The sequence below is a fragment of the Vanellus vanellus genome (assembly GCF_965231255.1).
Source record: "Vanellus vanellus genome assembly, chromosome: 10".
In the NCBI taxonomy this organism is placed as follows: Eukaryota; Metazoa; Chordata; class Aves; order Charadriiformes; family Charadriidae; genus Vanellus; species Vanellus vanellus.
This window is the reverse complement of record NC_138915.1, coordinates 1,612,313-1,636,406: the sequence shown is the minus strand read 5'-3', so window position 1 is coordinate 1,636,406 and position 24,094 is coordinate 1,612,313. Positions and strand designations below refer to the sequence as shown.

General features: G+C 50.7%; 2 protein-coding genes across 2 annotated transcripts in view; both read left to right on the top strand.

Annotated features, from left to right (window-relative positions):
• The window catches only part of LOC309675997 (exocyst complex component 1-like), a gene marked incomplete at both ends in the record, with an annotated part of 29,986 nt that extends 13,998 nt beyond the window's left edge, over positions 1-15,988 (top strand). Inside the window, 11 exons of the mRNA XM_082488439.1 lie at positions 629-738; positions 2,351-2,500; positions 3,148-3,241; positions 9,079-9,197; positions 9,425-9,538; positions 9,893-9,963; positions 10,563-10,803; positions 11,650-11,833; positions 13,042-13,241; positions 15,523-15,717; positions 15,833-15,988. Coding sequence (XP_082344565.1) covers positions 629-738; positions 2,351-2,500; positions 3,148-3,241; positions 9,079-9,197; positions 9,425-9,538; positions 9,893-9,963; positions 10,563-10,803; positions 11,650-11,833; positions 13,042-13,241; positions 15,523-15,717; positions 15,833-15,988 — 1,634 coding nt within the window. The remainder of the gene's footprint in view (positions 1-628; positions 739-2,350; positions 2,501-3,147; positions 3,242-9,078; positions 9,198-9,424; positions 9,539-9,892; positions 9,964-10,562; positions 10,804-11,649; positions 11,834-13,041; positions 13,242-15,522; positions 15,718-15,832) is intronic.
• A 4,112-nt stretch (positions 15,989-20,100) lies between these two features.
• On the top strand, positions 20,101-21,817 carry GLOD5 (glyoxalase domain containing 5; the record flags this gene model as incomplete). Its single annotated transcript, XM_082488156.1, has 3 exons — positions 20,101-20,262; positions 21,288-21,443; positions 21,665-21,817. 3 exons carry the CDS (start codon positions 20,101-20,103, stop codon positions 21,815-21,817), a joined length of 471 nt encoding a protein of 156 aa, XP_082344282.1.
• Between the last annotated feature and the right edge of the window lie 2,277 nt (positions 21,818-24,094).

The window sequence follows — 24,094 nt, the reverse complement described above, 5'->3', positions numbered from 1 at the left end:
GCAGGTCTGCAGGCACCTCCCTCGGGACCAGGCGCTGGCTGGTCCAGTTACGTGAACGTTGAGGCAAACTTATGGCAAGTATCTATATAATTCCTCTAAATACCTGGACACAAGGCATCGCTGTCTGCCGTCTGTGTACAACACCTCTTAGAGTTCAGAAAGGAAGTGGTGGAAAGACAGGTTTAGAAACTGTGGTCTCTTGGGGCAAGCCAGTTGTCTGTACCTGAGCATGGAAAAACGATAATTTGTCATAGCAGTACCCACTGTGGGTGTTGTTGGGGACCTGCCAGTGTACAGGGACTCGATTCTGGCATGAAACCCCATGCTTTCCTTGTGAAGAGATGGGGTGTTCGTCCTTGGCTGTCGTCAGATGGATGGATGCTTTGCAATTTTATTTTTTTTTTAATTTAAACTCCCTCCCTCTCTGTATTCACTTGGTGCCACAGCATTTCCTTTCCCTTTGTTGGCTTTTGGGTGGTAGTATTTATCCCAGAACTTACTCCTTGAAGACCTGTTTTATTTGTATATTTATTTATTTTATATATCAGTGTGCTAAGGGATGTTGGTCTGCAGCCGTGACAGCCCACACCACTCCATACCACGATATTCTCTCTTTTTTTTCCTCAAGGTTACCGGAAACTGCAGTCTGTGGCTGAGCAGCTGATCATGTTTGAAACACTCAAGCAGAACTTTGAAAACTCTTTCATCAGTCACATTACGAGCATCTTCGAGCTTCAGGTGGGCTTCCCTCTGTTCCAGAAGGAAAGGGGACTGCTAGAGAGGGTCCAGCAAAGGGCTACAGAGATGATGAGGGGACTGGAGCATCTCTCTGACGAGGAAAGGCTGAGGGACTCGGGGCTTTTTGGTCTGGAGAAGAGAAGGCTGAGGGGGGGTCTTATCAACGCTTATAAATCCTTCAAGGGAGGGTGCCAGGGGGATGGGAAGAGTCATTTTCCAGTGGTGCCCAGTGAGAGGACAAGAGGGAACGGGCACAAACGTGACCATAGGCAGTTCCATCTCAACCTGAGGAGGGATTTCTCTCCTGTGCGGGCGGCAGAGCACTGGCACAGCTGCCCAGAGAGGGGGGGAGTCTCCCCCTCTGGAGCCATTCCAAACCCGCCTGGAGGTGTCCTGTGCCACTGCTGGAGGTGCCCCTGCTCTGGCGGGGGGTGGCACTGGGGGAGCTCCAGAGGGCCCTTCCAGCCCCCACCAGTCTGGGATTTACTCTTCATGTGGCAGCTCAAAATCCTGGGAGATTTGAGTAGTCTGGTAAAATATTACCAGCTGTATAGGGGATGTCATCATAAGAGGATTCTCCAAAAGTGTCTCCCCAAAGAGGTCTTTTCACAGGCCTTCCTCCTGCTGTTGCCCCCCTGAGCCCTTTAACTCTGGTTAGTTTTGCAGGCACACAGAAGAAATCCAGCCCAATTCTGCGTCTATGAGGCTATCAGGTTCCCTCCCATGACAGTCATGAATCCCCCGGTCATGAAGATTTTTGCTTTAGATTTTCTTGTTTTGCTTTGGGAGTGGTGGTGGTTGTTCATCTGTTTGTAACATAAAATCCCAGGATAAAAGCCAATCCCTTGATCCTTTGATTAACATCTTCAAGTGCTCGTCTTGCAATTTAAAAGATACGGTGGAAATACCTCTGTGGGGAGAAGTCTGAAAGGAAAATGTTACTCTTCCAGATTTCATTTCATGAAGAGAAAAAGAGCTACTCCCAAATCCTTAGCATTACATCCTTAAATCTTCAGCATTTACATTCAAGCATTGACTGTGGGAAGGGATGTGACTGGCAGGGAACTGCGAGGGAACTGCGGCATCTCCATCCTTGGGGATTTTCAGACCGTGACTGGACACATCCCTGAGCAATCTGCTCCACCTGAACCTGCCGAGCTCCCACCCCACCTACGTGACTCTTAGCCTGTGGGTGCGATGTCCCAGCGCTGCCGGGCCCTGGCAGATGGGCTGCATCGACTGCGCAGCATCCGTCCTCTCCATCGCATCCCCCCCAGAGGCATACCCCCCTCCCAGTGCTTGCGGGGACACTTTCCAGCGTGCTCCTCAACAACGAGCTTTTCTCCTGTGTCTGCTCCAGACCGCTGTGCTTTGCCGGAGTATCCCACATATTACTGACGGGCCACCTTGCTCCTCCGGGCTCCAAATCGTTCCCACGACACGGGATTAAAACTAGAGTTCAAAGTGATCATGTATGCTCTGCTTCACCCTTTAAATTTGCTTCCCAAACTTACTCAGAACCGGGAATTCAAGGGCATTTATGAAGCAATTATTTTCCAGAGCTTTTCAAGGCTTTTTTATTTGACTCTTTCTGCTGTTTCTGTTGCTTTAGGGTAATGCTTTGGTCCCTGCTCTTGGTCAGCCCATTGGCAAGCTCTCTGCACCAAGCCACGGACTCCACCATGAGGAACTGATGCCCTACGCCCCGCTCATGGCCTGGTTGAGGAACGCCAACCCAGTTCTGTTCTGCGATCTCCCCAAGGTACGGCTGAAATCCTGAACAGATATTGCAAATGACCCCCTAAGAACAGATTAGTCAAACTGCTTAATTTGAGGTGAGAGCTTGGTTTCACCACACCCATACCACCCACGAGCTTTCAGCATTTGGCCCTTCTAGGAGAGTGTCTGGCCAACTTGGCCGCATGGTGTTGGACCTCTGTGCTTCACAGAAAGCAGTCTGGGACTTGGTGGAGGACATTGTGTTGAAGGAAAAGGTCTGAAATGCTAAAATTTGGTCCTTTTGCTTTCATCTGGACATTCCTCTACTGAACGAGAGCCATAAGCATTCAATGAACGTGGTTCATCTTGCATTTTACTCAGCACTGCTTTATTTAAAGGGTTTCTAGGGAAGGGGCATCTTAAAACCCGTGGCCTATTCTGTTAATAGGGGCGTTAAGTAACTGAGGTGGTTCTTTTTATATCCCTGAGGCTCAGTTTCTATTTTTCATGCTGTTCTTTGCCTTTCCAAAGTTCTTACATGCCAAAACCAATAGGTCTATTTCAGTTGCCATCTACTGACTTTTTTTTTTTTTTTTAAGTGGGCAGCAGAAGAAAAAGCTATGAAATGGGCACTGTTCATACAGAGATGAGGTATACCAGGAATTTTCTGTGTCTCTCTTGTCTTTCCAGGTCTATGCCCAGAACCTCAGCAGACTCTATGACCGGGAAATCAAAGCCCTTTTTGAACAAGCCAAAACCTTCTTGTTAGGAAGAAGAAAAGGAAGTGAGTGATTTGCAAAGGCGACTTTTGTGCTGCTGAGCAGTGATTTATTTGCAAGTAGGGAACAGGGCAATCATCCTCTGTCACAGGCGTCTTCCCCGCGTTTTGTGCCATAAATTTACTTGCTCCTCCGTGGGCTGGGTCGGCAGCTGGCCGTAGGTGACAAAGCTGTCCCTGCCTTACACCAGGCAGTGTTTGTGTGTCCCTATATTGTCTGGTTTTATTTAGCTTATTACAGCTTCTCAGAGCTGTGGCTTTTGGGCACCTTCCCTTCGCAGGATTCAGAAATGATGCCTGGGTGGCTGAGCTCGTGTCCTGAGGAACCACAAGAGAAGGGGATGTGGGACTGCCTGGCTGATGCCTGGTCCCTGTTTCACACAAGCAGAGCTGGTCACAGACTCCTCAGACACTCTTCTCCCTCTAAAGAGATGGCACCAAGCCTGTCCCTGAAGACACGAGTGCATTCACAGCAGTATTTTTGAGAGCAGAATGATTTCACAGCGAGCTGACTGTGGGGCTGTGCTGTCCCAAGGTGATCATTTCAGCAGAAACGGCTGCATCTGACTCAAAATATTCCGGTCAGGTGTTTCTGAAGATAAAAAGAGAAACTGATCTGCCTCCTCTGGAAGTTTTTGATTGCGCAGAAGCCACATTTTCCTTCAGCAAAACAAAGCGCTGTAATGGAAAGTTCCGTGCCAGCTTGGCCCTGCTCGAATGCCAAAAACCACTTCTCCTGGTGTGTTTAGTCTATCAGAACGCTAGCGCAGCTCCTTCCAGCTCTGCACCTACTTCATCACTGGTGTCCAGATCCCAGGGCCAGACACGAAGCCCGAGCAAGGAAAGAGGGCTGGCGGCTGAAGGATGCTGGCGAAGGGCTCTGCCTCCCCAGAGGGGCTGTGCTGGCCCCACAGCAGCGATCACACCCATAGCTCCTGTCCAGCTGACCCGGCTGCCCTGGTATTTGCCCATCCTTTGCTTTCTGAGGTGAAGTCCGTGCCATTCTTGTGGGGTACAAGGCATAGTTCGGGGGCCTGGGCCACGGGCAGCCGGAGGGGGCTACGCTGAAGCTCACCAGGCTGCAGGATCCGACCGTTGCACATGATTTCCACTTCTGTAGCCCTCCAGGGCCCTCTCTCTCTGTTCCAGAACTGGCCATAAAGGGAAGAGCTAATATCTGGGTGTCTTGCTGCAATCTCCTCCCTGCTCTGTGGATCTATGAAGAACCTGGTGACTCTCAAGATCCTCTGCTAGCAGCCACTCGCGCAAGAGTGGGAGTAGGACAGTGCTTCTGCTGGCAGCTTTTCCCCTGCTGGGGTGACAGAAGAAGGTTCCTCCTCCAGGTTTTGTGGCTGTTGGCTGGTTCTGCATCTCTTGGCATCAGCATCACTTTGTTCTGCGTCCCGGGAGCTGCAGCTACTCCCACCTTGCAGGGGTGAAGGAGGGGACAGCACTGAGAAGCACAAGTGGACTTGAGTGCTGAGTCCTCTCACCTCCTCGTTGCAGTCCCAGTACTGCCCCAGTCAGTCCCAGTCCGGGGTGGGCCAAGAGCAGCAGACTGCAAGGCCCAGATGCTGGTGGCTGTGTCTGAAGAGAGGGACACAGGGGCACTTCTCAGCGCCCGTTTTCGGGTGTGCATCGCAGCCGTATCTCAACATACCCACCAGCCCTTCCAGCTCCTCCCTGCCCAGCGCCACCTCCCCTGGGAAAGACACTCAGCCACACGTACCGGGAAAATGGTATGGGACCGCGGGACCAAACCAGGAGAGGCGGTGCTGGCAGCATACCCATACCTGCAATGGAACACACAAGTCCTGAAAAGAAAGAAGGAAAACTTCACCGAAATAGTCTTTTGCTGCTGGAAAGAAGAGGAAGGGAAAAGGAAAAACACTCGGGCTTTTTCTCCCCACTACTCGTCATTCTCAAAAATTTATCCCCTTTGAAGGAAGAAAGAGACAGTAGAAGCTCAGCTACTAATCCTTAATTAAAATGTTCCTTTCTGAAATTTTGCTAGAAACGGAGAAAGCAAACACCTCCGTGAAAAACCTTTATAGTCACCTGCAACCTGTTTTTCCGTGCCAGAATGATTTGCCACGCTATGGTGTTGAGAGAGGGGAAAACAGGGATCAAAATCTCTCTGCTAGTTCCAGCAGAAAAGTAGTGACATGATAAAAAAGGGTGAAAAATTAAGTTGTATAGGGAAAGTCAATAGGACATTATTACTCTCTCGTAATTTAAAAACAAGGTAACAGGCAATTAAATCAAAGGGACATGCTGAAAAGAGATGATAGGAAATTATTTGTGTGTAATGTCGTTAACCTGTCGTATTTGTTGCTACGAGCTGTCACTGATGCTGGAGGGCTCGAGAAAGCCTAGCAAGAAGATAACAGGAAAATAAAATGAAGTGGTAATTATAATCCCAGAACGCTGAGATACGGACTTTCTGAAAAAAGGCAGCATTTCATGAGAACTGTAAAGGAAGACACTTCTCCCACGGGGCTGTTACAACACACGTTGTCACCCTGAATGTCCTCCTCCCTCCTTAGAGGTGCCAGGGACCCAGCCGTGCTGGAGCGCTCGATGCATCCCTCGTTGGATCAGGGCTACCCACCCTTTGAACGCTTCAGCAGGCCCCACTGCTGCGGTCTGGGCACCAGAGAGGACACCAACGTTCAAGCAGTCAGTGATGAGCTGGTGACCACATCTCGTGAGGATGCATTGGCCCAGGTGGAGGGCCCCGAGCAGAACAGAGCACCGTTCCTGTGCTTCCTTTCCAGCTCATCAGAGATGCGGTGCCTGGGGAAAGCTCTCCCCGGGGCTGCTGTCGGACCTGGCAATAACGTATTGGGACAGGACACGGCCAGCTCACGTGGCTCTCCAGGGCTCGCTTGCTTTTGCCATCCCTGCGCTGCCACGCAGCCGGCGCTGGGTCTTGTCCTTCTGGATGTCCACGACTGGCCACCCTACTTGGGAAAAGGGCTGTGCGCACCCATAAAGCAGTCATCGTAATGAGATATTCTAGTCAGGACCAATTTGCTTCCAGTTTCCGGGTGTTTTATGCCTCGCTCATCCGGGGACCAACTCACCACATGTCTCCTTGCACTCAGCCCGGCGGAGAGGGCTTATGGTTGCCTCACCTGCCACATCGGGTAAAACAAATAGCTAAAAGAAAAAAGATAAGGTTCCACTCACACACCACTCTCCTCCATGCCTGGACACAGCGTTTCCTGGGGAAACGTGCTCTTTCTCGCTTAAAAACAGGAATTCTTGATAAGAGGTAATGAACATACCGGCAGCGAGCAAGCCTGGGGAATTAGCAGCGGGGAAGAAAACTCCAATCTGTGGTTTATAAGATAATGTGATCAAGTGCCATTTCCCGAAGAAGGGTGATTGCTTTTACTTAAACAGAAGGAAACAACAAAGATCGTGTACAGGATAAAGAGGCCCCGGTTCCTATTTCCAAAGTGATTGATGGGCTCCGAGCAAGGAACCTTAATTCTGCTGGGCGATAGAAAATAAAAATACCCAAGTTTGCCTCCTCCGAGAGCACAGCTGGGTCTGCTCAGAAAACCATTAAAATGGGGGATATCGCAGGGGCAGAGATGGGTATTAAAGAGGCCCTTTATGAAAACGGACTTGTTAAGATAAAAAAAAAAAAAAGGTAGCATAGGGTGTGTGTTGCAGCCAGTCTGCCTGATCGCCTGTTGGTAAATGTACTTTGTCTATCTTTAACGCCTATGTGAGTCCCGTAAAACGGGAGCAATTGAAATCCCAGGAGAAAATGCAGTGTCTGTGAAAGCCGTTGCCACGATAGAAGGACACCTTGATGGCTACGAGCCTGTTACTGCGCTCTTATAAATCACCGACCTGTTGCTGGTGTTGCTTCCGTGGCCGGGACGAGATGAGATGAGCTTTGCCGGTGCCAAGGTGTGCCGGCACCGTGCTTTGGTCCCTGGGGTGAGAAGCGGTGTGGGACAGGTAGGAAGCCCCAGGCTTGGTTGGGGATGCTCAGCCCATCATTAAGGTGAGCAGCACGTTAGAACTACAGCCACTGACCACATCACTGTAGAGTGCGATTAGTAATAGTGGGAATTTGTAGAAAATTGTATCCATGGAGCTTCTGCCAGCTGCAGAAAGGCACCACCCCTGGGGCTTGGGGTGCCACCAACTGAGATTCACCTGCCTGCCCCTGGAGAACCTGGGGACAAAGCAGGAGGGAGAGCATCACCTCCCTCCAGAGGCATTGACCTCTTCTTGGCTGAGCAGAGTCATCAGCGCCCTGGCAATGCAATGCTCCTTCTGCTGAAGGAGCTCGGCAGCGGCGGGCACTGAAAGCGAGCATGGCTTCTCCCAGCTCCTGGGGACCTTCGGAGACTCCCGCTGAAACATTTTCTGCAAAATGGGTTGGTCTCGAGCTGTTTTGCAGGGAAGGTTTGGCTTTGATGGAGTTCTGCAGGAACCTCATCCAAGGTCTCCCCCGACGTTTCACCTGCTCAGCTGCTCCTTGGGGGGAGCCGCCGCGCGGATGAAAGCCCAGGCTGCAAGGACACTTGCCTGATAACATCCCTCATCCCTGCTTTAAAATGTCCCAGGCTCGCTCTAGCTCTCCGTGCCTCTTTCTTTCTACTGATTACCGCGGCAGTGAATTTTTAGGGTTGGTTCCCTGCCCTCATAAAGGGTTATTTATGTTGATCGCTTCTAAATATACCACCTGATGATTTATTACCATGTTTCAGTATTATGGGAGAGTTTAGAAGGCAAACCCCAAGCTGTTTATAATTAATTGTGAGCCAATAATTAAGTCTTTTCTCCTCATTCTCCCATTCCCTTTCCCACACTAAAATTTACAGGCTCATAAAATCCTTTCCTGTTTGCTGTGGTGAGATTTTATTATTTTTTTTCCTGGTTTTGCCACTTCCCAACAAATGAAATTATCATTACCCGTTGCATAAGGGTGGGAAAAATATTGTGAAGCAGGTTATTAATTTTCTCCATGGTTTTAGCACGGCTGAGGTCGCGAACAGGGCTGTCTGTCATCTCTCATCCCTGCTCAGTGCGTAGGACATCTGACAAAGCCTTTCCAAAGGTAACAGCCCTGCAGGTAGTGGCTCAAATAAGAACATTTCGGATGTTACGAGAAATGGAGAGCTGGTCTGACTCACTCGGGACATCTGGGGTTAGTGGAACGATACCAATTTTTGGAATTAATTAGAAAATAGCGTGGATGTTTCCCCCCTGATTTCTTTCAGTGAGTGTAATGGTATTTTTTTTTAATGCACATTTCAAAGAAATTTTTCATCTTTTCCACCTAAGCCAATCACCCAGTGAAAACACTGTGGTAAAAGCTGGCAATGTTTGAAAAGTATATTAATTTCCAGGTGAACGTTTATCATTTTAACAGCCTAGTTTTTGAAAAAAGCCATCCCTCCCCTCCTGCCTGGGTATTGTTTCATGGCAACTTACCATCAAAACTAAGCATCAAACATTTTTTTCCTGAAACTCTTGCAGGCATTTCTGCCTATTTATACTCTTATCACCTGGTTATTTTTCACTTCCCAGTCCTCAAGAGTTGGTATTAAGCACTAAAGAGCAAAGGGTTAAGCATCACAGACAGTGAAATAAAAAAGGGTAATGAAAAAGAGAGAGAAACAGATGAGAAGGCAGATAAAAAAAACGAGAGCAAAACGTGCATCCCCCCATATATCTGAAACCAACAGGAAAAGGCCAATTCACACATAAGATCAGACATTAAAAGAGCCCTTTAAATCTGTTAAAATGACCAAAGGAGGTGGTGAGGCCAAGAGGGACGGAGGTGGCTAACCACCTACCAACGTACCGTGCAGGTCTTCAGGATAGCTTAGAGAAGCCGGTGGCGATGGGGAGCAGGCAGCAGTCTCGATGGAGTCTCCCCGGGAGCAGAGAAGGCCAGGAGGACACACCGAACAAAGGCAACATCATCAAGGTGAGGAGCTGGGGTTTTCCAAAGGGTTCACGTGTCCCATAGGGGCTGTGCCAGTGCTGCAACCCATCTTGTGGTCCTTTCTCCAGTGCTGTGTACCTGGAGGAGAAGCAGAGATGTCCTGTACTGCTGACCTGGCTTAGATGTCACTTCAGGTGGACGTGGACATCTACTCCTGTGTCCTCAGTGTGTGCTAAAAGGGTTTTCTAACGTGCCCAATGGTTTCTAAGCAGATGTTGGAGCAGGTGCTGAGAGAGCTGCAACCCTTTTGCACCGCGGAGCAGCAGTTCATTGAGAAATTCTTCCAGCTAGGCCAGGATGCTGCAGACCTGCAGGTGCTGGAGGTAAGTATGAGGACTATGTCCTCTCCAGTCCCATTAGCCAGTCCTCCCTCCAGCTTGATACAAGCTTCAGTAGGCACAGCGGAGTGGCTGCTCACCTCTCTCAGATACCTGAGCTCTCCTGCGCTCTTGTCCTCTGGCAACTGTCAGCGGTGTCAGTAGTGGGGAAGCTCAAGGCCTCCTGATGACAGAGAGATGGATTGAACTTAATTGATAGCTCCAGCAAAATCACGGGATCTCTAAGCATTAAACACAGGACTCCAACATGAGGCAGCAGAAATGAAACCCAGATCTCAAGTTTTCCTCTCTGGGGGGCGAGCAGACAAATCATAATTTCCATCCTATTCTTTCTTTCAGGTGTCTGCCACCAAGGGAGGAGAGAGCATGGCATCTCCAGAGGATTCTCCTTGCACCAAGGCTCGGAGCCAGTACGTGGGTGATGAGATACAGCTGGGCATGGTCTGGAATGCCCTACAGGAACTGCCCAAGGAACTGATGGAGGGATATTTTTTCACTCTTGACCATCCTCGTATCTACTAGGTGGTCTCAGGTTTGCACCCTGGATAGCAACAAACCAGGAGGCACCATAACTGGGCAAGCAGAGAGGCCGAGCAGGGCCTATTGGTTCTGCCTGTCCCCAGCACAGTGGCTCTGCTTCAGGGTGGATCAGAAAGTGAGGTTTACGTTTCATGGAAAACCCTATGTTTTGATCGGCTTTATTTCCTTATTAGCAATTTCATAAAGTGAAAATGTACTGTGGAACAGAAATCTTACCGAAAAACGTCAGCACAAAAACACTGGAATGTTTTGTTTGGGTGGAAAAACAGGACATTCCAATGCCCTCCCACAAGCAGAGATGGTGAAGAGTAGAAGGATGACCCAAGCATAAACAGGCTCCGCTGCGATACAGAAGGCTTTGATTCTTTCTGCCGCTTTGCCCGTGCATCTGCAGCTGGCCACGGGGCCAGTGCCCCTCCCCATTTCATTGCTTACTTTTTTTCTTTTCTTTTTTTTTTTTTTTTTTAAGATCAGAAGAACCTACAACCCGGCTGCTGAGTGAGATCTTCAGGTGCCTGGAACCGGAGCTGAGAGGATTTCTAGATGTCTGCAATAAGGTCCACTCGTTCGGCTGTTTGCAGGTCCTGGTTACCTTGAACGACTCCGTCTTTGAGATGTGGGGCTCTTCCTCAGCTCTCCCCTCGTCCTTCCTCAACACTGTCCTGGGCAACATGCTGCTCCTGGCCAAGAGCAGCTTCAACAAGTGCATTGTGAGTGTCAGTAGAAGTAAGCCCAAGTAGACCTGAGTGATGTTTGACCTCTTCCAAAATCTTCTAAACTTCTAACATGATCTTCACTGAAGGCAGTGCTGGTTTATATCAGGCGGTGGTCTGGCTCTTTGGTTTTGGGAGGACTAAACCCTCATTGTATCACCAATTGGGTCTGTATGAGGGAGGTGGGAGACAATACACCTGAGTGCCATCTGTGCCTGCTTTTACCAGGATGGTCAAACCAAAGGGGTTTCCCCCATAAAGAGTACTGGGAGGCTGTGGGAATGACAGCAGCATGTCAGATGGTTGGAGCCAAGCTCTCCTGTTCTCCTGCTGGCACGGCAGGACACGGTCCAGGACCAAGCAGCAGGTAGGGGAGTGTAGGGGGGTCAAGAGCCCATTAGAATTGGTCCAAGAACCTAGCCTGGAGTCCCCTGAGGTTGAGGAAAGCCACATATTGACATCAAACTGCTAGTGCCAAGACCTGGAGCAGCAAGTCTGCTCGTAAACCAGCCTGAGAAGGGCAAGAAGTGGCAGTGGTGAACACCCCTGCCCTGGGAGCTGCGGGTGTCTGCGTGGGGAGATTGCGGCACTGTGTCTGAGTGAAGAACCGCACAGCCTGGGACACCAGGTACGCCAACCCCAGGAGAGCAGCTACCACAGCTGCACGTCCAGCCTCAAACAAGAAAGCTCACAAATCTTCCCAAAGAAGGTATTCCACATGAAGAAAGTAGTACACACCACTAATTACATTGCTTGGTTTTTGGCCTGCACCTTAGCACACCATAAAATGAGGCCGGGGCCACGTCAGATCTGAGAGCGCTGTGTCATGTGTGTTGTTGCCAGGGGACTTTGTGCAAAGAGATTGAGGAGGCGAAGATGCCCAGCAAGATGAAAGGTGGGATCCTGCCTTCCGTGAGCCGCTTTGAGGAGTTTGTGGACTTCTCGGAGGAGGTGTTCAGGACAGCTCGGCGGAGAGGGGAGCTGGACAAGGCACATCTCAGGCTGGCCGGCAGCGTCTTCAGCAACAGTGAGTACAAAGGCTGGCGGCTGGATGCGTCGGTCAGGCAAACGTAGACCTGCAGCCCCGGGAGTTCATAGCAATCAGTAATGCCACCAGAGCGGGACATGTGCAGGCTACCCACCTCCCGGGCACTGCCTGGGGCTGGAACTGCCTTCACTGAGCAAGAACCTGGGAGCATCAGACAAATTCAGAGAGTGTGGTGTGCTGGGTGCACGGTATCGGCCGTATCGCGATGGCCCCGGTTGCGACAGGGCCGAGACATGTGTGCTTAGTATTGAATCTCATGTCAACCTCTCCTTTCCCACCTTGGAGGGAGTAGCTCCTCGCTACAGATCAGGCTTGTCTTCTTACAAGTGCAGAGGTCTTGGGAGCAGCGGCAGCCATAGAGCAACTCCCCCCGAACCACCGCGGTGTGTTGGTAGGGAGAGAGGGGTTGGGAGAGCAAGGCAGGTATCTTGGCAGTAGATCCCTGTGTTGTCCCAGCTGGTGCCCACAGCTGTTTGTCACTGGAGATACCCCACTTCACAGCCTGGAGAGGACCTGAGGGGCTGCAGAAGTAACAGCTCCAAGCCCCCAAACCACAGATAGTGAGGTGGTGTAGAGAAACAGCTCCCACCTGCAGACGAGCCTGGGGTGGCCCACTGAAGAGCAGCTCATAAATCCATGAACACAGCCCCCTCCGGGCTCCAGCAACGCTTACAGCGAAGCAGGTGAGGTAGCAAATCAAGATAATGAACAAGGATCAGTATTTGTGCTATGGATAATTACTCCCTCCGGTACTGGAAGAAGTCAGATGCCTCAAATGAGACAGCCTAATGGCATGTTTCGTGGCATGAGTGAGAAGGTCCCCCTCTGTTCTGTATGCGCAATGAGCTGTTCACGCTCTCGCCATCTCCAGACCAGCTGGCGAGTGGCCGAGCTGAGGCAGGCTGAGCGTGTGCCACGCTGACGTGCTGCTCTGGCACCTGGATTTGGACAGGGCTGGACTTGGATGTCTCTGCACCCTTTTGGGTAAACCATTATTAAATGTCATGACCCCAAAGCTCTGCAAGGCAAGGTTGTTGAAGAGCTGAACGACCTGTGATGATGCTCACCTCTGGGTTAATCTCCCCACTGGTGACCAAAGCCTGACAGCGTCCGTCTGCACCTCATGTCCCTCCTGACCCATCCTGCAGGGTATTCTCTCCGTAGCTGATTTGTTTCTTTCTTTTAAGTCAATAGTCTGCCCTCAGCGAACCTGAAGGTGAACACAGATATGGTCATGATGGAAAATTTCCACCACATTCACTGCTTCCTGTGCCAAAAGAAGATCCACTGCCTGGAGGGCAAGGAGAGAGAAGCCAAGCAAAGGTATAGCGAGCACATGGAGAAATACGTCATCAAGTACCTGGGCCAGCCACTGGAGAAGCTCAACGTGAGTACAAGATAAACTGAGCCTTGCCTGGGTCTCAAAAAACAACTGCACTTCACAAAATTATGAATTAACTGGTGTTCACATCACCCCTCCCCAAACCCAGCGTGGGATTATGTTAGTGTGTTGTCACATCCCCAATGTTCTCACACCTTCTCCGACCGCTTGCTGCTGGGTTTCACCGTGCAGCACAGCCCCAGCGAGAACAGGGCTCAGCAGCATCAGATGCTGGTACCAGCTCTGCAACTCAGCCTCCGTCCAGCGGCGTGAGGACCCCTTGAGACCCTCGCTCCAGGTTGCGTGCCTGCTTCTGGCAGATGCTGGTTTCTTTTCTCACGGCTGCCTGGACTAATAAGTCTAACCCAGCTTCACGCTTCCCGAGCGGCTGCTTTGTTAAATGAGCTGAGAGCATCAGGCTTTGCTAACTCAAACAGGCATCCCCCTTCCTCCCAGGGACGACGGCTGCTCCTGAGACCCCTCCTCGCTCAGCTCCTTCTCTCTTCTCACCGGCCTAAAATGTCTCGCAGACTGAGATCAGCTTGAATTATTTATAGAGCCTGTTACTTTCAATTTGTTTCCCGTCTTTGCTGTCAAACGTCTTGTAGGTTTGACTGGAAGATCAGCTGGGTGTCTCGTGCTACCTGCGGCCCCGCTACGTTAATGGCTTCAAACCTTTCCTCTGTGAGGGAAAGTATAATTTTGTTGCTCGCAACAAAGCAAAGTGAGTAACATGAGAAGGTACTTGGATTGCATCCTGCTCAGGGATTTCCAGAGTCCTGATGGGGCCTTCTCTAGCAGACCACACAGCTCTTCAGGTTTGAGCACAATTCACGAACATCAAGAGAAGTTGCAAAGGGGCCTAAGTAACGTAGGAGCCCATTCTGGTTTTGGAAACAGCTTATACATTTAGGAACCTCTTTCCCTCTGAAAATCCTTAGGATTTAGGGTATTTCTCCACAGCAAAATGGCAGTGGATATACCCAAGACAGCAGATTATTGGGCTGTATGAAAAGGAGGGTAGATGGTAGGTTGAAGTGATTATTCCCCCCTTTTCAGCCTTCATTAGACTAGCTGTGGAATACCATGTCCAGCTGCGGAAGATAGATAGAGATGTATGTCACAATCCACCTGTGACAAGAGGTGTCGCTAAACTGGAGCAAGGCTAGTGGAGGGCCACCAACATGGTGAGAGGAGGCTGAAAGAGCTAGACTTCATCAGCCCGGAGAAGAAACAATTTCAGGGTTACCTAGTAGCCACCTTCCCTAGAAGATTACTGAGGTGCACAGCAGGGTGATGAGAGACAACAGTCAGAAAACGTAAAAAGGAAGGTTCCAGCTGGATAGAAGGAAAAAATTACCATAAGGATAATAAAGCATCGAAACATTCTGTCCAGAGAGGTTGCACAGTCTCTATCTTTGAAGGTTTTCAAGACTGATCTTGAGAAACACCCCAGATACCCTTGTTTGAATTCGGTGTTGAACCTGCTTTGAGCAGAAAGTTGAACTAGAGACCTCCTGAGGTCCGTTCCAGCCTGACAGATTCGGAGTCTGAAAAGCTCATGCAGAAAAAAAATATTTCATAGAATCCCAGGTTGGAGGGGACCTCAAGGATCATCTGGTCCAACCTTTCTTGGCAAAAGCACAGTCCGGGCAAGATGGCCCAGTACCCTGTCCAGCTGAATCTTAGAAGCATCCAATGATGGGAAAGCCACAACTGAAAAATATCTGTCTGCGTTGAGCTCTTTGTGGGGCTACACTGATCCTGGTAGTTTTGTGAAAGCTAGCTGAGGTTTGTATCTCTTGAGGTTGGCATAACCCTGGGCTCTCAAGCAACAGCCGTGCTTGGGGTGGGACATGTCCTTTTGAAACTCCTTCCTACAGAACAGCCTTTTCTGCTTTCATACAACATCCTGGAAGAACTGAGAAAACTTGAGTTTTGCTTCACACATCTGCAGATTCTGGGATCCCCCAACCCCACCTCTGGCTCCAAACCCTCTGCAGTGAGCAAAGCTGTATGAAGCACCAAGGAACATGAGTGGTTTTTCCATCAGTTCCATTGCTCCAGGGTACTGCAACCCTTAGAGATGCTGCTTGCCGAGCAGGGAGGCAAGAGAACTGATGAAATTCCCCATGCCCTGCTTTCCTGGAGGATAGGCAATCTCCAATCCTTCATTTCCACTGAATTAGACGTGGGAAGGGAACTGAGGAAAGCGGTCAGGTTCAGCCCTGACGCAGGAGTTCCACCTTAGGGCAGCTCATCAGTGAATGTTTCCTTGCCTTTCCAGCACTTCTTTGAAGGGGTGAAAGCCCGTGTGGCTCAAGGGGTGAAAGAAGAAGAGGTCAGCTTTCAGCTGGCCTACAGCAAGCAAGAGCTGAGGAAGGTCATTGAAAAATACCCTGGCAAGGAAGTAAAAAGAGCCCTTGAGTCCCTCTACAGGAAAATCCACAAGTATCTCTCTCCAGAGGAAAATCTTTTGCCGGTAACTGGGGTGTGATGCGGGTGTAACGCTGTGATGTTTTGCAGGGTTCAGGACTGCAAAGCATGTATAGCTGTCGCAGGCTGATGGAGGGAGCTGATGGTCTGTTTTTCCCTAGGTGGTGTGGCACGCTATGGAGCAGGAGCTCATACGTCAGTACCAAGAGTTTGAGGATCTGATCCAACGCTGTTACGCGGGGTCAGGGATTGCCATGGACTTCACCATGGAGGACTTGCTGACCTACTTCAACTCCATCACGCTGTCCAACGTGTAGAGGCAACCCTCTCTGGATGTCTGTCGGGAGCAGCTCAGGAACCCTTGTCTGCAGCTACACCTTTCAGGAGCTAAACTCAAAACTCTTCCCAAGCTTAAGTTTGATACATGGGGGTCCCATCCTGAACTTCATGCCAAAGTGTCTCTGACTCGTCGGTCTTAGGCTAGATCTCCCTTGGGGAGGTGAAGTTCTCAGACCCAAGCCCCAGCTTTCCTGTTCCAAGAAACCATTATGTAGCTGGTAAAAAAAACCCTCCCAAACCTCAAATTTCTTCCAAAGCAAGTGCTGATGCTGTACCTCTTCAGCAGACCACTTCCCAGTGCAGCTGACTAGAGAAAGGCATCTTTTCTCCAGGAATTGTCTCCTTTTTATCCACTCTCAGGTTTCACAGTGAAATTGTGCTAAAACAACAGGTTTACAACACACTGAGACACCTGGATGTGCATAGTCTTACTATATAGAGGTATCAGAACACGCACCATTGGTCTACCAGCTCTTCAGTAGGGACAGATGAAAGTTCAGGGTTATTAACGTTAAAAGTTTTATTGCTTTTAGCTAAGAAAGGATTTACTTGCGTGTAAACTGGCAGGGAACAAATGGTACAGTTCTAGAGATTCAGACTGGTCTCTCAGGGAGTTCTGATGCCGTTTTCTTATGAAGCATCCTATAGCAACATCACAACTTGCTAATATACTTTTGTTGTTGAAACTATGGCCTCCGTATCTTTTGATGATAATCAGAGGGACAGCACACAGTCCATCATGACCTTCTCTCTAAAATTCTGAAGAACTTGAACTCTTGGTTCAGACAAAATAACAATTAGGTCTATAGCGACGTGGGGGCAAGGACCAGGATACCCATCTAGGAGCTGAAGTCCAGACCAGCAGGGTCATCAATCACATGGAGGCACACCTGGGGCTAGGCTGGAGACCAGCCTCCCTGCATCAAAACTCATGCATGGAGTGAAGGCCCCGAGAAGGGCTTAAATATGCTCCAGGGCCCATGGATGTGGGTGGAAGCCCCAGGTGAGGCTGGTCAAGGCTATTAAGGCCAATTAGTGCCCTCAAAGCCCTGTCAGGTATCAATGGTCCTGTTACTAGCACCTGTGGGAACAACTTTGGGAGTTTTAGTAAAGAAGAGATTAGGATTTTTCCCAAGAAAATGAGGTTTGGGAAGTCCACCTGCCGCTTGTCCCTCTGCCTGCCAGCCCCATTGTATAGCTATTGAACCTCCTCATCTGGCGTGGACAGGACAGCAGAAATCGCCAAGACAGTCAGCTCCTGCATGTCTTGTGAAAATCAGAGGCTGACAGAGGGAAGAAGTGTCAACAGCCTCCTGCAAGTGAGGTTGCAGCGCGAGCCGAGCAGCTCTCCGTCCTGCTTGTCCCACTCTGGGTCAGCCAGGACAAGACTTCTGCAGAGCCCGCAGGAGTGGAGCTGGTGAGGGGTCTGCAGAATAAGTCTTTTGAGGAGAAGCTGAGGGACTTTGGGGTGTTCAGCCTGGAGAAAAGGAGGCTGAGGGGAGACCTTATTGCTCTCTACAACTACCTGAAAGGAGGGGGTAGAGAGGTGTGCTTTGGTGTCTTCTCACAGGTTACAACCAATAGAAGACGAAATGGCATCAAGTTGTTCCAGGGGAGGTTTAGGTTAGACATTAGGAGAAACTTCTACACTGAAAGGGCTATCAAAGACTGGAAGAGGCTGCCAGAGAAGTGGTTGAATTGCCATCCTTGGATGTATTTAAAAGCCGTCTAGATGTGGTGCTCAGGGACATGGTTTAGAAGTGCGCCTGGTAGAGTTAGATAACGGTTGGACTTGATGATCTTAAAGGTCTTTACCAGTCATAACGATTCTATGACTCTACGATAGGCGCCTGAAATATCCAGGCTCTTTTTCCGGGATTTTTCAAGCAACTCTGTGTAGTTGGACTTTCAGGTCCTTCGGGTCAAGGTACACCTCTGCTGGGAGCAGTGCTCAGAGCTCCTGTTTCTAATCTCGTTACTTTCCCCCCCACCCCGTGCTCCTGTGACGTTGCTGCTCGCACAGCTCGGCTCCGGGCACCAGGAAGAGGACGGCCATAAGGGAACCATCCGGCACCGTCTTGCCCGGCTGTTCATCCTTTCTCGCAGGTACTCAGCCTGTTTTTGCCACCCGATTTCCTTGCAGTTGTTTGCTGAGGGGCTCATGTGGGAGAGGAGGGTTGTACCGGCGAGGTTTGCGAGGCAGGAGGTGGGAGCTGCAGGCTGTGACGTGAAGGTCCTCCCACTTGGGAGCCCCCAGGAAAACTTCCTGGGTGGGAAGGACTTTGCAGAGGGACTGAGCCCAGCTTGCTCAGAGGTTGTTACACACCAAACGCCGTCTGCAACAAGGAGGAGCAGTGATTTTCCGCTGCCTCTGTTGATGGCTTCCCCTCCGTAGCTGGTGCGATCACTGGGCACAGTCCAGGTTTTATGCTGACCTTGCTCCTGTGTCAGCGGGGCTTTGAGATCTCCTCTTGCCAGCCATTTCCCATGCACTCCGCTGCAGAAGGGCAATGCCAGAGGGTATGAACCCAACATAAGAGTGAAAACCAAAAACCGCTGCAAACCCAGGCTACCGAGTCCCCCGTACGCTCATGCTGCGTCTCCTTGGACCTCTGGCGTCACCCTCACCCTCTGCCTGCTGATGACGTCCAGCAGTTTGAGGGCAAATAACAAGGCAAAAAGGGCTTGGTTGTTTTCCTGATCTGTGCCACTTTGTGCTACATTAGTGTTGAGAGGGTTTATTGTTTATTTTCCATCAGTTTGTTTTGGTTTTGGTCCCCCCCCCCCACCCCCCCCGAGAGGCAGCAGGAGTGCCTTGCACAGGGGTGTCAGTGGAGAAACTGTTGAGGGGCTCAGAAGAGCGAGTTGTCATTTGTATCAGGATTTGGGGCTTTTTAAGAGCGAGAAGTAAAGGTAGCTAAGTAGAGAGCTGTTACTGATTTGAAGGAAACTCGACTCCATTTATCATTGAGGGGCTTGTGACAGCCCTCCTAGTTTCCACAGCTGGGTTTTCTGAAGGTGAAATCAACCAAAACCCAAAATTAAAGGAAAATTTCACAGCCTCCCAAAAATATCATTTGGGCCACCAGGGCCAAATCCATTTCCTTCTCACAGTTTGGTGCAAAGGTGCTCCCAGGCTCTGGAGAAGAGCAGGAAGATCTGCTGCCACTGAGTTAAGCAGCCTGAGCTTTAACTGTGTGTTGGTGATCAGGACCATCAGAGGGTCACGGGAGTCATCACAGTGGGATCATCAGGAATCCTGCTCTGGTGTGGATGGGGCTGAAGTGAAGCAGAGACATCACAAGTAGGTCACAGAAATGTTTACAGCAGTCTTAATTTTCCTAAAACTGATTGTCCCCTGCCAAGCCACCACGTCACAGTCCCAGAGCCCCCAGCCTTTTGGCCCTTGGTCTGAGTCCCACAGTGCAGCCATGTTGGTGGCAAGTTCCCATCCTCTTGGCGCTGGTCAGGGCCACAGTCCCTATCTCATGTCCATATTTTACAGCTACATTATATAGGCACCAGAAGGGATTCTGCCCCCTTCCGGCAAGATAATAACACAGCGCCTTTCCTTGGGCACACCAAGCAGCTGCTTCAGCCCTGGTGTCCTCTTCTCCCAGGAAAATTCTTGCCCCAGAGACATTTCCTACTGTGCTGCCAGGGCCCAGCTTGTCTTCACTCTCTGTCTTTGCTCCACCTGGATGAGTGTCCACACCTGGACATGAAGAAGGCTGGGAAGACACCAGAGGGAGTTGGAGGGAAGGATCAGACACATGGTCCATCCTTGGTGCACACAGGTCTTTGGGCATTGGGAGCTCAGCATCTTGGTGACATCAGCCCTCAGCGAGTTCACCCAGCAGGTCCTCCAGATCTGGCCCCAGGCAGGGGCTCTGACACGCTCAGGTCCCACCAGAGCAAAGCGGGGGTCTGAGGCCCTTGCAGGGAGGAGAATTTATTGCTTCTGTACTTGTGCCACCTGCAGGCCAAAAGAAAACCTGTTTGATCTCCCTTCACAGTTCGGTTCACAGCTTGCCTGGACAATTTCTCTGAGCAGCTGGATGCTCCTAACCTTCATCTTCTGTGGTTTTGCATGCTAGCTCCCAGCCCTGAGATGTCCTGGAAGGACGACTGTATGAATCCACCCCCATGTTTCATCCAGCGCCTGGACCACCTTGTGTTGACTGTGAAGAGCATTGAGGACACTGTGGCCTTTTATTCCAAAGTCCTGGGCATGGAGGTGGTGACTTTCAAGGTAACATGGGGGACAGGCTCAAGGTAACATGGGGGACAGGCTCATTTCAGGTCTAGTGGAGCTGGACTGTAGTTCTGGGCCAGTGGCTGGTCCTTGTGGATCTCTGACGGGGTCTCTGGGTCATCTCCTTGGAGTGGGGATGGGAGGACCAGCACAAGCTGCAGCCCATCAAGCTCTGAGTTTCAACAGAGTGAAGCTGAGTCAGAGGGAAGTCCAAATTGTGCTGTAGAAGGAGTCAAAGTGACCAAAAAAATAAAAAAAAAGAAGGCTCTTTGAAAAAATGTGTAGGCCCAAAGGAGGAGAACCCTCACACCCACACATCCTCTAAAGATGTCTGACAGGCTCTGCTTTTCGTATTTCCATTGGCAAAGAGAGGAAAAGATGGTTAGCATTTTCAGAAGTTCCCCAACTCATGTCCTGCCCAAGCTTCAGGTCTCTTGGCCTATTTTGGATGTACACATTGCACCTTTTTAACTTTCAAGCTCACGTCCTTCTCTCCTGCACCTTCAAGTCTCTTAAAAGCGATGACGCTCACGTCCCAAGGCTACAGTGAGCCTCACTTTGTTCTTCAGATGGGCACAGATGGCAGGTCAGCATCCATAGGTCTCAGGACTCAGCTGCCATATGACCCTGCAGAAACCCCCTTGAGAGCCTGCAAAGAAAAGACATGCCATAACCTCCTTCCTCACCCTCTTCCCACTGCCTCATTTTTGTTCCCACTGCAGTGTCGACCTGTTCATTATTTGTGTGACTGCCACACAGGCAGGATGGAGAGTGCCCAAAACTAAAAACATATATCATTATGGTTTGGAAGTAGCTGCATGTGGTTGTAGGACTTTCTTGGGTCACTCCACATTTCCAGGGATGTCATGGGAGCCTTGTCTTGGGTTGCCACAGCAAGAGCCCAGAGTTAGCAGAACTACAGCCAGGTCCCCAGGACTTTTGGGACTACACAGGTGAGTGGATGCTGAAGGCTCCCAGCCCAGGAAGTCTCATTGCACTTTGATTCTTTTCTTTGGGGACAGGGAAATCGCAAAGCTTTACGTTTTGGCAACCAGAAGTTTAACCTGCATGAAGCTGGGAAGGAGTTTGAACCTAAGGCTCGGTGGCCGGTACCCGGGTCTGCAGATATCTGCCTTATCACACAGGTGCCCCTGGACCAGCTGCTGGATCATCTGAAGGTGAGGAAGGTGTAGAGTGTGCATAGGGCAGAGTGACCCCAGGAGGCACAAAGCCAGAGCCTCCCAAGTGACACTTTCAGGGTCTGCATCTTGGGGAATGTCACAATTGTCTCATCCAACAGCTCGTGTTTTCAGGACTGGGGGGGAGGGAGGGGAAGAGTGCACATCACCCTGATAAGACTGCCTTAAGCATTAAACCCTGCCCTTATATCTCTTCCCAGGCCTGTGGGGTGATGACTGAAGAAGGTCCCGTGGCCAGAACTGGTGCTGTAGGTCCAATAACATCCATCTACTTCCGAGATCCTGATGAGAACCTGATCGAAGTTTCCAGGTACAGCACAGATGTGACTGCAGTCAACGGAGGGGAACCCTAACCACAACCCTCTGTGTCCCAGCAGGAGAAAGGATGCAGAAGCCAGGCTTTTGGTGGCCAGTTTCAGGTTCAAACTTTTATTTTGCAAATCTAGGACAAGTCTCAAATCCCAGCCATAAAAGTAGGGCTGCGTGAACCTTGAGAGCTTTCCCAAGGCAGCCTGCTCAGCTCTCACCCTTGGGTGTGAATCCTACTTTTATAAGTCACCATCAATGGAGACTTCATGACCTTCTTGGAAGAACTGTCGTGCTGCTGCTGCACGACTCTTGTAGGGACATTTTTCCTAACGTCTGACACCCTTTTTGCTGGAGTTGAAGCCCCTCAGTTCTACACTATCTTCCATGAACACAAAGAACCTGTCATTCCTCTCCTCTTAATAGTCACTTTTACACAGTTGAAGATTTCTGCCTCCTTTCCTCTCCATCCGCCTGCTTGGCTTGACTCAGGCTGGCTGGCACTGGTGGCTCTCACACCAAACCAGTGGTTTAAATCCAGCTCTGACTGTTGAAACCCACTTTCTGCTTGGGAACCGTGAACTTGGCCTCAGTGTCTGACACAGGAACTGCTCCCGAGGCTGAAGCTCTGTGCCTCCTACTCAGCTCTGCATAAATAATTATAGGATTCCTGTAACGCAGGATGGGAGAGTGTAGAGATGAGGTGGCTGCATGGAGGAGAAAGTCAGTGAGTTCACCTAGATTTATGCAGGGATGAGGGGGAAATAAGGTGCTAAGAAGATGCTGGCATCAGGCAGAAAACGTTGGCTGGCCCTTGCAGCCCAGCCTGGTTGCCCTGTTTTCTCACTGAGGCAGCAACAGGGCTTTGCTCTGGCCCTTGTACCAGCTGCATGTGTCTGGCCCTCACATCCCAGCTGCCAAGGGAAGGATGCAACCTTGTACTGCAGCTGGGAGGGAATTTCTTCTCCTTTCCATCCCCATGCATGACACATTCCTGTGGGCTGTTTGGCTCAGTCATTCATTTTTGGAACAGCAGCCTCCTTGCAAAACTTGACACACCCCCCATGGCAACATGTCCAGAGCCTGGGAGAGCCTCTGGACCAGGGAGAGGAAAACCAACACTCTTGCCTTCCTCTGTCCAGAAGAAGCATCCAGAGTTGCTCCAGGAGGTTTGGCATAGAGCTGGGTGCATGGCATGGAAGGATGCAGGGCTCATCCCTGTGAGGAGAAAGGTGTGTCCGCAGAGCTGGGGCAGGGGTCTACTGCAGCACAGTCCACTCTGACTGATGGCACTCAGTTACTTGTGGGGACTGTCCTAAATTTTCTTCTTTCTTTAATTATTTAAAAAGCATTTCTTCAATTATTTAAAAAGCATAAAACAATAAAGAAGGACTTGGGGGGTGTTGAAGGAGTGTGGTTCTCCAGCTGGCCACACCGTGGTAGCAATGGTATCATCAGGGAAATAGTGCTGGAAGGCAGAGAGGACTCTTCTGACCTCTACAGTCCAAATTCTCCCTAAAATTGAAATAATCCATGAATTGTACTATTTTTTTTTTCTGCTGGCATTTCCTGGGAAACCCAGAATTCTCCATGTTGCGAAAAAAACGTAAAGCCCTACAAAACTCAGCTCTTCAGATAATCAAAATCTTGTGCCGGTGGTGGCTGTAGGGATGAAAGTTGCTCTGAGCTCCAGTTGAACCGTTTGTGGGAGCTAAAGGCAAAGAGTTGCCATTGGAGAAAGCCACAGGACCACCTGAGGAGGGACCCCCATCGAGGAGACACCCCCAGGGAGGGATCCCCGAGGAAAGACCCCCTGAAGAAGGAACACAGGGAGGGGACCATCCGGGAGGGACCCCCAGGGAGGGGATGCCCCGGGAGGGAACACCTGAGGAGGGAACCCCATCGAGGAGGGACCCTCAGGGAGGGACCCCCGAGTAAGGACCCCCTGAGGAGGGAACTCAGGGACGGGACACCCCGAGCAGGGACCCCCAGAGAGGAGACGTCCCTGGAGGGACCACTTGAGGAGGGACCCTCAGGGAGGGATCCCGAGGGAGGGGACCCCCAGGGACGAGACCCCTCTGGAGGGACCACCCGAGGAGGAACCCCCATCGAGGAGGGAACCCCAGGGAGGCACCCCCGAGTAAGGACCCCCTGAGGAAGGAAAACGGGGAGAGGGCCCTCCGGGAGGGATCCCCAGGGAGGGGACCCCCGAGGAGGGCCCCCCCGGAGCGGAGCCCCCGCGGCCCCGCCGCCACCGCCCCGACCGGCGGCCGCTCTCCAGGGTGCTGAAGGCCCGCGCCGGTGCCCGGCCCTGCCGCGGGGTC